The 15,665-nt window shown below is 32.3% G+C and overlaps 1 protein-coding gene across 2 annotated transcripts; it reads right to left on the bottom strand.

Annotated features, from left to right (window-relative positions):
- Positions 1-5,801: 5,801 nt before the first annotated feature.
- On the bottom strand, positions 5,802-12,574 carry LOC114760342 (peroxisome biogenesis protein 3-2). 2 transcript variants are annotated; one of them, XM_028949602.1, is made up of 7 exons: positions 12,287-12,574; positions 11,792-11,953; positions 11,458-11,657; positions 11,211-11,341; positions 8,461-8,588; positions 7,541-7,765; positions 5,802-6,597 (listed from the first exon to the last, which is right to left on the bottom strand). In XM_028949602.1, exons 1-7 carry the CDS (start codon positions 12,313-12,315, stop codon positions 6,342-6,344), a joined length of 1,131 nt encoding a protein of 376 aa, XP_028805435.1. In that variant the 5' UTR covers positions 12,316-12,574; the 3' UTR covers positions 5,802-6,341. The 2 variants fall into 2 exon arrangements, with proteins under 2 accessions (XP_028805435.1, XP_028805436.1); XM_028949603.1 differs by having other exon boundaries at positions 12,239-12,574.
- Between the last annotated feature and the right edge of the window lie 3,091 nt (positions 12,575-15,665).

A 15,665-nucleotide genomic window follows, 5' to 3' on the forward strand; every position in this document is an offset into this window, starting at 1 on the left:
TTTTTTTCTCTCGTTACGAATAAAGCTGGAAGGTAGGTTCTCTGTCCCGCGCTGCTATTGCAATAATGAATAATTAAAAAGCACCATTCTTTTATCGGCTGGTGCCCACTAAAAAATTTGATTTGACTTAAGTTTTTTCTTTTTCTGGGCGGTCATTTTTATGTATTTTAATCAATCGAAAACTTCAAAATTGATGTGATATGATATCAATATTTTTACGCGTATGTTTTTTTCCCCCTAAACAAGGTAAGAATCTGTTCTTAACAGACAGATTCTTGTTAGCATTAAAGGGATTTTCTTTTTAATTAAAATTAAAGCCTTAGACGCTATGAGTAAAGTTACAAATATGGTTGAAAATATATATATACTCTTCACATCTTTAATATAAGAACTATTTAATTAATTTGATTAGATTAAGAAAGTTAGGTAAGTTAGTTAATTATGAGAAATGTGACATGTTTTATTTAAAATATCATAATCATCTTTCTTAATTTTTTTCTTTTCTATTTGATTATGGTTGATGGGGTATTTATGGGGATAATTTAGAGAAAGTTGATAAATATAAAAAATATGTCTTATATTTAGGATAAAAAACAACTCAACAATTAGGTTATGTTAAGGACCGGAAGAGTATATATATATATATATATATATATATATGATCAAACACTAGCAAGCAGTAAATTTTTTCTAAATAATTTTTAACGTGCATAGCTCTACTTTTTATCATGTACGAACTTTCGCTAAATTATCACTCGCGAAGATACAAAGAACATATATGGCGACTAGTCAGTCTTTAGAATACACAAAGCAGGACACCGGCTTGCCCTAAATAGAGACTGGCAACCAAAATGATGTCTGGTACTCTTCTTCCAAACATGCTTTAACTATTAATGTTCTTAAATCCAAAATGGAGAAGTAAATGGAGTTATTATTTACAGTGATACAACTCTGTAAGTTATGCTGTAGAGCTGTCAATATCTAACTAACAAAACTAAACTAAATCAGTTATACGAACTCTAATAAGGATGAAAGGGCAGCATGGGAGGCAATCCAAGCGCTTGTTTGGAATGTCATCAGAATAATTTTTCAATTGTTCAATTGACAGTATATCTGTGTAAATATATTTACAATAACTAGGTTCAAACAAAAACGAATTGGATAGGGTTGAGTTGGAGGTAATTAAAGATAAGAAGTGACTTGGAATAGTGTGATTCAGGGGGTGTTGTTTGTTTAAAAGTGTTTTCTAAGAACACTTTCACAAATTGAGACAAATTTTTTTACATATTTATTTTGTATACTGTAAAATTATTTTTGAAACCAGATTTCTATCCAAACACCCCTCATTTCTAAGCAAAATTGTCATCGTCACAAAATCTGACACAAACAACGACAGTTGAGTAAGTAAGGCTATTCTGAAATCTGCGATGAGAACAATTTAAAAAGACCGTATTTGTGTTGGCCTCTTGGCGTTCTCCTCAGTCCTTCCTAGTCTAGCAAACTATATTAAAGTGACCATTAACTATTTACACAGGAATGGTGTTTCTGTTCCTGCCTTCATTCTGAGTGATGGAGATGATTGTACCTTTCTAGGGTCTAGGGCAGTAATGATTCAAGGCAAATTGATTTATGTTCTATCTATTTTCCATTGTATCTTCATTACTTTCAAATTGCAACTGTTTTTTCATTCTGTGCAGACCCCGTGATCAAATGTAAGAGGAACGGTAAGGATATACGGGAGATGATCTACCCCACATCTCTTGGAGATGGGTAATACTTGAATCTGGATTATTATTTGGCACTACCAGGCAACAAATATTTGTCAAAAAACCAGAAAAAAATGGCAAGATTTCAGTTTAATTATCCGTTAGATTTTACCATTATTATAATTCTAAAACAAAGTAACAGGATGCAACTAAAAAAGAAAGTAACTAAACGGTCTACACTTTACATTAATAAAAAAAATAGTTGTAAGCTTGTACAACGTTTAAATTAACCTTATCTGTGTTAAATTAAAGAAAATTCCATCTTATTCCGTGTTTCATTTTATTAGGAGGGGGGATAAAGTAGTGACGAGTCCTCAATATAGATTATTATAGAGGGGGCGAGGGAGAGGAAGAGGGGAAAGCGCTGAGTTTATCTCTTCTCATTAGTTCCTTTCTCATTAGTACCTCCGGTTCCAAATACTTCTTTGATACTTGATATAAAAGCTAATTTAATTTTTAATTTAATTTTATATATAAGACTCTAATTTACTTTACTTTTTATGTTTATCTATTTTTTCTAAAATAGTCCTTATAATAGTTGTACATATGAAAGATTCTATCAAATGGTGGGTTTAACTAATACACATGATCAACAACAGTATTTTAAAAAAGACAACGCTTATTTATTTCGAATAACTAACTTAACAAATTTTCTTAAACCACTCAAATTAATCAATTAGCTCTTGTATTAAAGACCGGAGGTAGTAAAAAACTAGCTGGAGATTTAATTTGGTATTCCTTTAGTATTGTGAATTACACTACAACGTATGTCTTATATTTAGAATTAGAATAGTACTAAATATAAGACTCTAACCCACTCAATCTTTCATAATTATTAATTTCCCAAAGTAGTCCTCATGCCAATTACACATGTTAAAAGATGTTCATCATAATGCCAATTTACATTATTAACAAGGGTATTTTAAGAAAGACAATACTCATTTATTATATATAACTAATTTAATTAATTTTTTAATATTTATAAATTAGTTATTTGACTCTTATATTAAGAACACTATATAATATTTTTGGGAGAATTATAATAAGGTCTCAAGAAAAGAAATAATTACAAAACAAGAACCAGTCTAAAAAATTACTCCTCCGGTCCTAATTATAAGACCCAATTGACTTATTTGAGGAGATTAAGGAAGTAAGTTATGTTGGTTATTTATAATAAATAAGTGTTGTCATTCCTAAAATATCCTTGCTAATTAAGTATATTGGCTAAAACTATTATTATTAGAAGGATTATCTTGAAAAAAAATGCATAAATATAAGAGACAAAATGGATTGGGGTCTTATAATTAGGATCAAATAAAAAGTCAAATGGGGTCTTATAATAAGGACCGGAGGAGTATCATTTTTTACTATAAAACTTATTATTACATACTATTTAGATTGTTATTGAGATTTTTTAGTAAAAAAAACTTCATTGTAATTCTCCCTAGTATCTTCCTACCTGTCTTCAATAGAATTACGTCTTGTTTGCAGCAAACAAAAGAGGAACTACATGAAGTATATATGCTAAAAAAAGGTCAAGTTTCTGCTGCTTTTATTTAATTCCACACTTGTTCAATCTTTTGGTTTTGATCCTGAGCTCATTTCAATTATCATATTTTCATGAAAAAGACTTTTTTAATCCGACGAGAAAAATAAAAAAAATAAAAAGAGAGAGAGATTACATTAAATGCATGCTTAGTTTCGCGTTGAAAACTACAGATTTGATGGTTTTCAACGTGAAATCAATTGTTTGTTTTAAACAAAATAATAAATTTAACTCATTTGTCCCTTTAGCAAATCTTGAAACATGCAAAGTACTTATATATTGTTTCAAAGTACTTATACTACCTCCTGTCCTAATTATAAGACCCAGTTGATTAATTTGGAGAGATTAAAGAACTTAGTTAAGTTAATTATTTGTAATGAATAGGCGTTGTTTTTCCTAAAATATCCTTACTAATCAAGTTTGTTATCTAGAAGTCTCATTATTAAAGGACTATCTTAGAAAAAAAAAAAGATAAATATGAGAGACAAAATAGATTGGGGTCTTATATTTAGGACCAAAATAAAAGTCAAATAAGGTCTTATATTAAAGACCGGAGTATATTGTTTCAGATCAATAGTTGGTTGGGTAGCTTAGGACCATATATAAACAACACATCCAAATCTTTTATCGTCCTGTTTATTCAGTTAAGCCAGAGTAAGTGCTCTTATTTTAAGGGGGTGTCAATTGACTTTCTAAAAATGATTTTATTAAATTCAAAAGAAGCATGTGAGAAAAATTGTTTGTGAAGACTTTTTTTTTCCCTCCAAGTGTTGGCTGTGCTGCTGATAGAGCACTTTAGCCCGAAAAATAAGGTTCAGTTATGGCATAAAACATTTATCTGATCAATATAAAGAAATAAATTCAGTTTCGTTGAATTTCTTGGAACCATAAATTACGAAGTGCATAAAATATAAACATACTTGGGTAAAATCTTTCAAGTATTTTATCTTCAAGTTTTAATGAATGCATGCAAGAAAAAATGTAAAACATCTACGAAGTGCATAAAATATAAACATACATGGGTAAAATCTTTCAAGTATTTTCTCTTCAAGTTTTAATGAATGCATGCAAGAATATGTGACACTTCTAAATGTATAATAATGGGCTGTAAAAAAAATTTTCATTTATATTATTTCTATTTAAAATATTATAACAAATATCTCAAAACTATGCTCAATTGGAACTGACTACTGAGTGACAATTACAAAAATACTAATGATAAAAATAATAATAAAACAAGTAGTGTTTGATGTGTTAAAATCAATATAATACTATTTTTTGCAAGAATATAATACTACTATTTGAGCTTTATATGCGCGAGCCAATTATGGCCGAAAAAGGAAAAAAAAGTGACGTCTAATGTGTTTAATTAAAAGCAAGACGACTTTAATTAATCCTTACATGCCAATTGCGGTAAATTTTTAGGATACATTAAAAACGAGCAGTAATTAAATTTTGCTGTCTTTCATCCATGTCCATCCTTACGATCAGCTATTTTGACTCTATTTTTATTCGATGTGTCACAAAACCTTTTGTTTAGAATCCACGTCAGAAATTTTTGCTTCACAAACCAGATTAATGGAACCAACCTGCTAAAGATAAAATTCAGTGGGCTGGTTGAGCTGAGTTGAGTGACATTTCACCTAAACGCATTTAAGTGTTCCATCAAAGCACTACTTTTTAAGAAACAAATATTCCATCAAATCTTTATATAAAAGCTATTAACCCCTATCTTAAATATAAAAATTAGTTAGAGATTAAATTTAATTTTAAATATAAGACTTTAATTTATTGTCTTTTAAAATTATAATGTGTTTTAAATACAAGACCTTAATTTATTGTCTTTTAAAATTATAATGTGTTTTTTAAAATATTCCTATAAAGTGTTTTCACCAAGAGGTAACTCCAATGTAAGATAATCTAGAAAAATCAATTCACATTTATTATAAATAAAAAACGTAATTAATTTTATTAATTATTTCAAATTAGTTCTCTAACTTATATTAGGGACAAGAGATAGTAATTAACTTATTTGAATAGATTAAAAAAGTTAGATAAACTAATTTAGCGTAACAAATGTGACCTAATCTTTCAAAAATACCCATAGATAACATCATATTAAACTCCTCTAATCTTTAATGTAAGAAAATTAATTAATTATAAGAAATATGATATTTTTTTAAAACACCATAATCATCTTCCTTAATATCCTTCTTACTTTCCTATTTAACTACAATTAAGGGAGTATCAATAAAAATAATTTTAAAAAAATTGATAAATATAAAAAATAAATCTTATATTTAAAATCAAAATTAACTTAATTAGATTTTACATTAATTGAATGAGTATATTAGTTCACGGATAAGTAAAAAGCTTTTTATTTTCCTCTCTATAAATTAAAAATAAAAAAGTTAAACTTCATGAGTGATATATCCAATATCAGGCAACAATCGATAGTTAAGGTAGATTGATAAACTACTCACCGGAGATGAACTATCATCATAACTGAAGTCAAATTACCTAGAACAATCACAAATATCAAATAACAGTATTCAGTAAAACTCACTTCAGATGCACGCTCACACACTAATAGAACCACACTCACATAGTGAATAATGAAATAGAATCTACAAGACTAGGTTCTGGCATTGTTTCACAGGATCAACAAGCAATTCCTGGATTAGTGGACCAAAAAGGAAGCAATCCATGAACAAAGAAAATGGAAGAAATAATAAAAATCATTATTGTCTATACAGTACAGACTACTGAGAAAAAGGAAACCGTAGCCCGAAAGGACAGTTCATCTAAAGCCCGGGTTTAGGCCGAAGAAGCAGGGCACATAACTGCACCAAAAAGAAAACTGCCATGCTGGTGAGACCAAGAATAACAATTGAGCCCCTAAGTAATTCTTTCAAGAAGCCTTTTGGACCTCTTTAAACTATTTTACATTGATGCCTCGTACTATCCATGTAATAAATTTAATCCTTTTCCCCTTTTTGATTTTCACTTAAAGCATAATTAATACTTGGCTATGCGCTTGGTACATTTGCATAGAGGAGGGTGAAAAAGATTTCAACCTCGGGTAAATTTCTAATGGTTTGGATGAACTGATTTTTGCTTAGCTCTTCGAAGAGAAGAGGACACATATGAGCAATTTGAGGCAACAATTTGGCCAGCGGCACGCCTGAGGTTAAATTTCCTCCTCCAAATTTAGTCACCATGAGCTCTATGAGTGCGTCCAACACTGCTTTCAGAGATATCTCCACAACGTTCCCAAATTCAGCGCTGCAAAAACAGAGGAAAGTCAATTAGAAAGAAGTTTCTTCTCCCCTCTCTAAACTATGATATTTGTTGATGATTTCCAAGCTTATAGGTCTTCAAATAGCATTTAAACTAACTCTAGCAAATGAATAAATCAAACTGGACTTTGAATTATTTTAATCACTTCCATTGTTGAATGAAAAGCAGGAAAGAATAAAGGCAGAGGAAGGCTTCTATATAGTATCAACTAGATGGTCAGCATTTTTGGTTAATTCTGACTCTTAGTAGGACTTGGGTTGAACACTTCAACCCCAAGACAATTTTTAGAACCGTATCAGCTAGAACCACCTCAGCATTTACAGAGCCAAAACGGATTTTTGCATTACAGAAAGCCAACACAGAATAACATGTTGACGTATGGAGATTGCAGCTTAAGGGTGTTAGAACGCCAGACACACTGAAACCTAAAAGCATTAACTAAAAGTCAATACAGATCCTCTATCAGTTAAACCCAAAGAAATGACGGAGATTTACAATACTAAATAAACAAATGAAGTATCATCGACCATCCTCTGATTCTACTCAGATGTGTTTCTCACAAGCATATTTATGTAGAAATTTTACACGTGATTTATCCAGAAAGGGACGCATCTTTTTGTGATAAGGACAATTATAACAAAAATACGTGGAACCTTGAAATTAGTTAGGTGCTTAATTCATAATTCACGTGTGCCTTGGTTGATGTTAAGTAAGTCCTACAGAACAAATCATTTTATTAAAAATATCTGCCAAACGTCTGTATTTTGACTAGGATTTTCCATCTCATATAAGTTTTCAGCATTGACCAGAAGCATGAGTCATGCTGCATGATACAAGCACAGAACTCGTGCAGATGGTTGCCCCGGATTGATTAAATTTCTATGGCAGGTTGTTATTAATCCTTGACTCCAAAACATTACATATATACCTTGTTAGCACTGCCCGTGCCTCTGCCATTAGTTGATCTAATCCAATTGTGTCAGAAGGAATTGGATCAACACTACTGCTGGAGGCTGTTTTAGGTGATTCAAAAGCCTCAGGCATCATGTACTTCACCCAGGAGTGCGGACTTCCTCTGCTCATGAATGTGTTGAGGATCTGCATGATAGTTTCATGGAGTGCTTTGCTGTTGAAGAAATCTCTCAACTGCTTGCTGCACATAGAAATCATTCAGCCCATTTAAAATGAATGTTGACAGGGAATTTATTGATGTCTTGGTCCACTAAAAGAAGTTGCTACTGATAAGCCAACATAATTACGAATCATGGTTTATGATTTATCCCTCCATGTTCTTCGGTCAAGCTCAATTGTATATATATGGGACTTGAATCTCACATATGAAGTATGGAATTTTGATGTAGGATTTATGAGGAGCTTGAACTCTTCAACCTAAAGTTCCTGTAGGGTTTAGTGCCAACTTCAAGTGGCAGATTTAAGGTTGCATAGATGTGCTAATGTTACATGTGGAAACTTATTTTAAAAGCCTATTCATTATTCAGTTAGGAGTAAAATAAACATGTGGATAATTATGCTGAAAAAAAATCTGAAACTCTATGGTTTTCCCAATTCAGATACATAATCAACAGAATATGGAAGGATTTAGAAATTTCAAAATCATATTTGGCTTCGGACAATTCAAATTTCAGACATGCATACATGAGTTCCTGCAGCCCAAAATGTACAGGGTTAAGATTGTTCTATATCTCATGACAAAGTTAAAATTATATGTCATTGGCCCAAAAAAAAAAAAGTTAGAATTATATATCCCTGTCCCATAAAAAGTTTCTAAGAAATTGTGGGATTCACTTCACCAATTATTTTCCTTCAAGATTATAAAAGAAACCTCACCCTTTAAGAGCTTCTTTAGTTGCCAGCTCCATGCCAAAAACCAAGGAAGGTATACCATATTGAGAGAGAAAATCTACGCTTCCAAGAAATTTCTGCTGGTCTTCCCTGTCAACAATATCCCTATTCTCCTGTATCAACAACAGAAAAGGGGAAAAAGAGACTTTCAGCTTGCATATAACATGCTTGAATTGGTGGAAAATATTTGCAGTTCCCCTTGCATTTTTCTCCTTTTTACGTGATTGGCAGTTCATTTAATTAACTTCGGTGAAATGAAGTTGAAAAAAGCTTCCTCAGACGATGCTGAATAAATCCATGGTGTGCCATTATTACAATAGAAATTAAAGAATAGCTACAGGAAGAATGATTTAAATACACTCCTTCAAGGATTTGCTAGGTCAAGGCCGAACTTGTGTTTTACCTTATGATTTGATTCGTGATTCACCTTATAAAGATATCAAAAGTTAAACTTGGATTTCCTACTTCGTTCTGAATTCCCTCCACCCAATTTAAGTCATAATCCAAATTTGCATCTTTATCAATAATTGGTTCCAAAAGCCATGTGTCAATATATATTTCTAGCCCAATAACTGAAGTGCAATTAATTACACAAGGCCAAAGTTTTGCAACAGGACAGTCTATTTACCTCTTATTAGGATCCAATTAATCATCAGACTTAAGCAGGCCCATAAAAGATCATTAACCATGTTAACTCACCTTATCCTAGCATCCTTCGTGATAAACACTCCCATCTCAAAAAGTATGCAAAGTTTATCAACACAGCGAATGCTTATTAAACAGATTACAAGGCATATATAATTGTCAAAAAAGCTTGCAGAGGGTGTAATGCCTAGCTAAAGGTATCGAGTGAAATTTTATATAGAAAGTCTAAAGCATAGGGTCCCACCAAAATATGTTGAGCATTTCTGAAGAAATGTTCTCAGCTGAAGAGGTAGAAACATATACAGCCACAATTAATACTTATTACTAAAGTAAATACTTCAATGGACGATGGCTTTTATTTTATGGTAAAGATTGAAGTGAACTGTTTAAGAAAGAGGTAACAAGCCCTTTCTACTCGTTTAGTTATGGTATGTGCATGACAAATAATCATCATATAGCAGATTCCAGTTCTCTTTATTTCACGCATTCAGAGCATTACGACTCATCATTTTAATCCCTCAAAGTTTAATTAATGAAATAGAGCCTGCGAACAGTACTGTGTAGTCAAATATTGTGGATAAAAACTCTAACAAGGAATGGACCTCAGTAATCAGTATGTCATCTTTGTGAAAACAGGAATTGCCACCTAAGAGATGGACAGTAAAACAATTGTTACAATATACATCATTGTCATAGTAGTCATGTCAATTCAGCAGTAAACAAATAGTTTTATATTTGATTGGTCTAACTGAAGCAAGTACACGACTCACTGAAAAGCTTCAGTATGATTGAAAGTTCCTAAGAGATGTTAAATAACTAATTAAGTAAATCATTATCCTACAGTTGAAAAAATTTAGATGCTCTTGAAATTTAAATATCCCTCCTCTAACAATCTCCCTTGAGGGCTACACAATCTCATTTCTAATTCCGAACTTGGATATATATATATATATATATGCTACTGAGTGAATATTGATAACAATAATTTGTTTAAGGAAGTGTTTGGATGAAAACCAAATCATGATTTTAAAAGTGATTTTACGGTATATAAAGTAAATATATAGAGGAGTTTACCTTGATTTGTGAAAACCGCTTTTTAAAAGTACTTTTGTCGAATACCAAACACTAATTGCTTCTGAGTGACCATGGAAAACCACAACTTGTTTTAGGGCATCTAATAATCTCATTTCCCCATACACAGACAATTATGTTGAGCACACAATACATATCACCAACACTCATAAATAGTATATTATCTGCTACTCAAGCTAGCCTTTGTTTAAACTCACTATATGACAAAAGAGTAAGAGGTAAGTAATCTGAACTGATCCAAAGAACCATAAACACAGGTAGGCAAAGTGACACTGTCTAACCACAGTAAGGCAGAATCTCAAAACACTAAGTAGCAGAGCAGCTGACTTATTTGCAACTTTTCCTACAACATACGCCAACAACAATAAAAGGAGTCCCAGTTGGTTGAAATCTTCTCAGCAAACTACTTTTTTTCCCCTCAAAAAAGTGTCTAGCATTTCTCCAAAAAAAAAAAAAATCACCCTATTGTAGTAGTGTCCAGCTCTTCATAGTAAGGATGTTGCCTTTAGACGCCAGGAAGCAGGCGACTGTGAATAGACACTATATTCACCTTCTGACCTTCTAAGATATACAATTTTCTGATTTTTCTTCCAAGTATATAGCATAGAAGGATGTTAACGGGCTGTTCAAGACTTGGCAGAACGAATTAATAGAACTTCCAGCAAATAATATTTAAAAAAGCCTGTTCAAAACACAGCTTTATATCATTTTTCTTCGAGGGGAATTATGGACTAATTCATTCTAAAAGCTTAAGCTATTAAATGACCGTCCATAATTATCTCTAAGACTCCAATGTATTATATTCCATGCGAAAGCCCTTATGACACCTTGGTCAGTCATAGAAACTTTATTACCACATTGAAGACCATTTCATCAGCCTAAATGTAAAGGATAAGGTGAAAACTTGCAACTGATTTTACTAATATCCTTAACAATTTGCAAGTGCTAGTGATGAAATTGAAAACATAAAAAAGAAAAAGAAAAACAGAGGCCCATACCATCAAATTGGAGCCTCCAAGGCTTCGAGCAGTATCAATATATAGAAGCCTTCCCAGTATATTGACTTGAACTTTTACATATAAGCTAAGCATAGTTGTTGCCCATACTGACAGTGCCATTCTTGTAAAACCTAAGACAAAATGGCATATAAGAATATTTGTCTTCAATTTTCTCAGAACAGCCAAGCAATCTAACAAAGCAAAGCAAACTAGTATGCTGAATGTCAAATCCAAGGTAAAGTCATACTTAATATTTTGAGTCTATCCCATAATTCTAGTTTCTCTGAACTTGTTAACGTGTTTGGTTGCCCCTTTCCTTGAATTAGCCTCTCAAGAAGCTGAGAAAGATCCAGATCTTCCGCTATCCGACAACTCAAATAGTGCATTGCATGAGGCAACGTTATTGTGTCAGAAATCATCTGAATATTCTCAAAGTGAGCTTGCATCCTGTCAATGTCAGCATTATGAAAATATGTTATGGGAATTCCATTTCTTTCTTCGATCTTTGTGTGTGTGTGTGTGTGTGTGTTTTTTTGGGGGGGGGGGGACAGAAAAAAATGAGGCCAAGAATTGCACTTAACTGAGCCTTAATGAGCTCCTCATTTTCTCTCTGAAGTGTGAGTTCTCCCTCCAGTACATCAAGTCTACGCTTGTAAGCACCATACAATTTATACAAAAGATAACCACTTCCAAACACACCAGCAGTGACGAAAATCTTCCTCCTATGCCGTCTCCAAAAATTCCTAATATACAGTAATTAAAAAAGGGACCCGTCAGAGATGCAGAAATTACTAAACAACACCGACGGGATGCAGCAACAAGTTCAAATAAGAAAAATAGTCTTTCCATTTTCACAATAAATTAACAGAACCCACCCTCTACAAAAATTAACACAAGCTAACATTTTATTTATCATCAAATTACAGATCAAATATTTGGAAAGGCCTATAAAACAATAAGAAAGAGGGATGGGACAATGATTCAGACGACACCCAAGGGAACAAACGCACTGATATTTGACAATTCACCTCAGAGAAAACATTTTGCTGCTATGATGAATACAAAAAATCCACTACCATGCCTTCGCTTTGTAGTTAGTCCGCATCCACTGGGTTACTCAGGAAAGGAAAGTGGAAAAATTTACTAGCGAGGGAAGGGTATCAATAAATAAGCTTCGGTAAACTAGCCCCTTTGGTTATAAATGCACAAGTGGGCATTCATGGCAGACAGCGACACAAAAAGAAAAGCTCATATTGGGGAAAGAGATGAATGGAAAATCCAAGGAAGTAAAATGACGGAAGAAGCGAAACCTTGAGCATTCGAATCGAATCACAAGGTTCAACCCCTTTCGGAGTTAATCAGCAAGATACCAGTTCTAACTAAAGGGGAAATAGGAAAGGCAGGAGTATCTATGGGGAAAGCCCGAGGCAACAGATTCCCTTTCCCTTTTTTCTTAAAAAAACAAACTGTAAAAAGTATCCCAAAAAAAAAAAAAAACTGTAAAAATCCGGTACGAAGGTTGAAGCTAGGCTAGTTACATAAATTACGTCGACGAGTCATATTCATGTACTTATTCAAATTGGAAAAACTGATGATAATGTGTAACTAATTATGCAAAATTTATATTGTTCGGTATAAAGGCCTAGAATTTGTTGGAAAGAATAGTAGTAACTACCATAGTGTTATGATTGGGGTGGAGGCCCATCAATTGTAATCAAGAGAAATCACATTGCGAAGTGTTTGCCGATTTTTTTAAACATGTTTATGGTGAAATCAATGAATATGTGAATTGGCTTGCTAAATCAACTTCTAATATCAATTTTAATTCTTTTTTTTTTATTTCCACTATTCCTCTCTTACGATCTGTTTGGCTCCGTGAAAGGAAAATGAAGGGAGGGATTTTAATGGAGGAAAAGGAAGAGGATAAGTTTTAATATTACCTTGTTTGGTTTATGAGGGGAGGGAACGAAAAAATATTTTAACATAGACAATTTTACCCTTATTTTATTTAAGATTATTTTTTCAAATTTTATAAAATGTTTAATAAAATAGAATTGTAAATAACATTTAATATATTGAGCAATACTTATATCAAAATTCTAATATACTTTAGAGCGTGAAGTATTATTGAAAAGAAGGCTAAAGTAATGTTCAGTCGTAACTTGTACTGTATCCTATCTTTGAATGAAGTATTTGGTAATGCAAAGGAGAAAACAGCGTCTAGAGATAAGAAGAGAAGGATTTAAGGTAGTATAGGAATATTAAAAATAAAGATGGGTATAATGATCACAACATGGCAAAATATTACCCTTTCCCTCCAAATCCTCCTAATTTTGGAGGGGTGTTGAGGAGGGGAGGGGAGGGAAAATTTTAACTACTCTTTTAAAATTTATGTGTTACCAAATAAAGAGAAATGATTAAGATCCCTCATCCTCCCTCCCTTTTCCTCCAAATCCTTCATACCAAAGGCACCCTTAGAATGTAAAACGAGAGAGTGGAGATAGGATTTTTTTCAAAAAGTGTTTTATGGTTCAATTTTTTTAATGTTATATATATTATTATGACATACAAATATTTGCGTGTGTGCGGCTTAAATAGACTTGTTTCCCCCAAAAATGACGGTGTGTTATTCACTGTTTCATAAGTTCTATTATTGACACGAATGAACATTTAATTTGGTCCTTTAACCTTTGAAATTATTTCAAAATGGTCCTTTAATTTATACAAACGAGGTGCAATCGTGCCAATAATCGTACCAAGCGTACCAACATTTTAATATGCTACCTCCGATTCTTAATATGAGAATAAGTTAATTAATTTGAATAGATTAAAAATGTAGTTAATTAATTTGAATGGATTAAAAATGTTTGTTAAGTTATCTATTTGTAATAAATATGTGTTATCTTTTCTAAAATATCCTTGCCAATCATATGTGTTAGTTAAAATTACCATTTAATAGAATATTTAATATGTGTAACTATTACAAAGACTACGTTGAAAAAAATGAATAAATATAAGAGACAAAATGAATTGAGATCTTATATTTAGAATCAAATTGAATGTCAAACTAGTTTTCATGTTAAGAAGCAGAAGTATATATCACTGTTTTATTTTGCATTCACAATCTATATATCGTGTTAGACAAGCAAATTATACATGATGTTTGGGGATCGGAATCCCACAGAAATGATAACTAGCCTTGTTGTTGGCTAGTTTTTGGACTCTCACAGACAGGGCATAAGGGAGATGGGGCTCTTCATCATCTCATTGATTCCTCAGTTGCTCCAATTTCATATCCTGTTTGATTGTTAATGAAGAAATATGGAAAGGGATTAAGATAATGGAAAGAGGCAAGCAACAGTGTTTGGATCTTAAATCCCTGTCAATAAAAACATGAACACTTGTCATTACGTCATGTGCCTTAGATATAAGGGTTTTCATTATTAACGCAAGATTCGTACAATGGAGCCAAAGCTGAGGAAGTGGACGCCGAACTGAAACGGCGTCTCTCTTGTTTATTTGATTTTGTTGAAGTTCGCTAACTTTTCTCACATATTAAAAATAATAATAATTTATTCATTAAATGTGTTAAAAATGGTAAATTTTTCTATTTTACCATAAAAAAATGATAAATTTGTTTTTAATGCTACACTTTTATTATCTCTCATATCTCTTCTCTCTCTATCGTATATCTAATAGGTATGAAAGTGAAAGTATCATATTAATTATTCTGATAATATCTTATATTTTGGATTACAGTTTTTTTAACTAACGTGGTATATTATGGATTGGAGGGAGTACCTAAGAACCCGATTCTTGGTGGAACCGATTTCCATCAAAATTGATGGAACTCGCTTCCAATCGCTCTGCTAGAACTGGCTAGGGTTTCATAAAATCAAAGTTGTTTGTCATCCTTATCCTTTAAGCCTCCCTGTTGCCAAGCTCGTGGATAGCATTTACTGGCAACACAGCCTTCCTCTTGTCAGGTTTGATCGGCAACAGAGTCATGGCCACCATATGATGCGACGGCGCTTGACCAGCAGCGCATCCTTCACCGGACAAATAAGTTCCCGTCTGGTATGATATGACATATTAAAAATTAGGAATAAGAATTAGAATTGAAATTTTTAAAAAAATATTAAAAGAATGTTTAGCATGAATGATTATTAATTAGAATTGGACAAATCTATATAGGTAGGATTAGAGAATATTATAGTAGGAAGTAGTATTCTCCAATCTAACCTATATGAGATTGTCTAATCCTATGTAGTAACTCATACTAAATACTTTAAAATGGTTTTTTTGACCATAATCTCAATTATTACCTCTCGTTTTTAATGCTTTATACCAAATGAAATCTAATAACTTATCATTATTAAGAGAATGTGGAGAAGTTAAATTTTGATGATATATTTGAAAAAGTGAAAAAGAAACTCGTTAATCGGAAGGGTCGAC

The sequence above is a fragment of the Neltuma alba genome, unplaced genomic scaffold (assembly GCF_004799145.2).
Source record: "Neltuma alba isolate B1F8T4 unplaced genomic scaffold, ASM479914v2 tig00010970_pilon, whole genome shotgun sequence".
NCBI classification, from domain to species: domain Eukaryota; kingdom Viridiplantae; phylum Streptophyta; class Magnoliopsida; order Fabales; family Fabaceae; genus Neltuma; species Neltuma alba.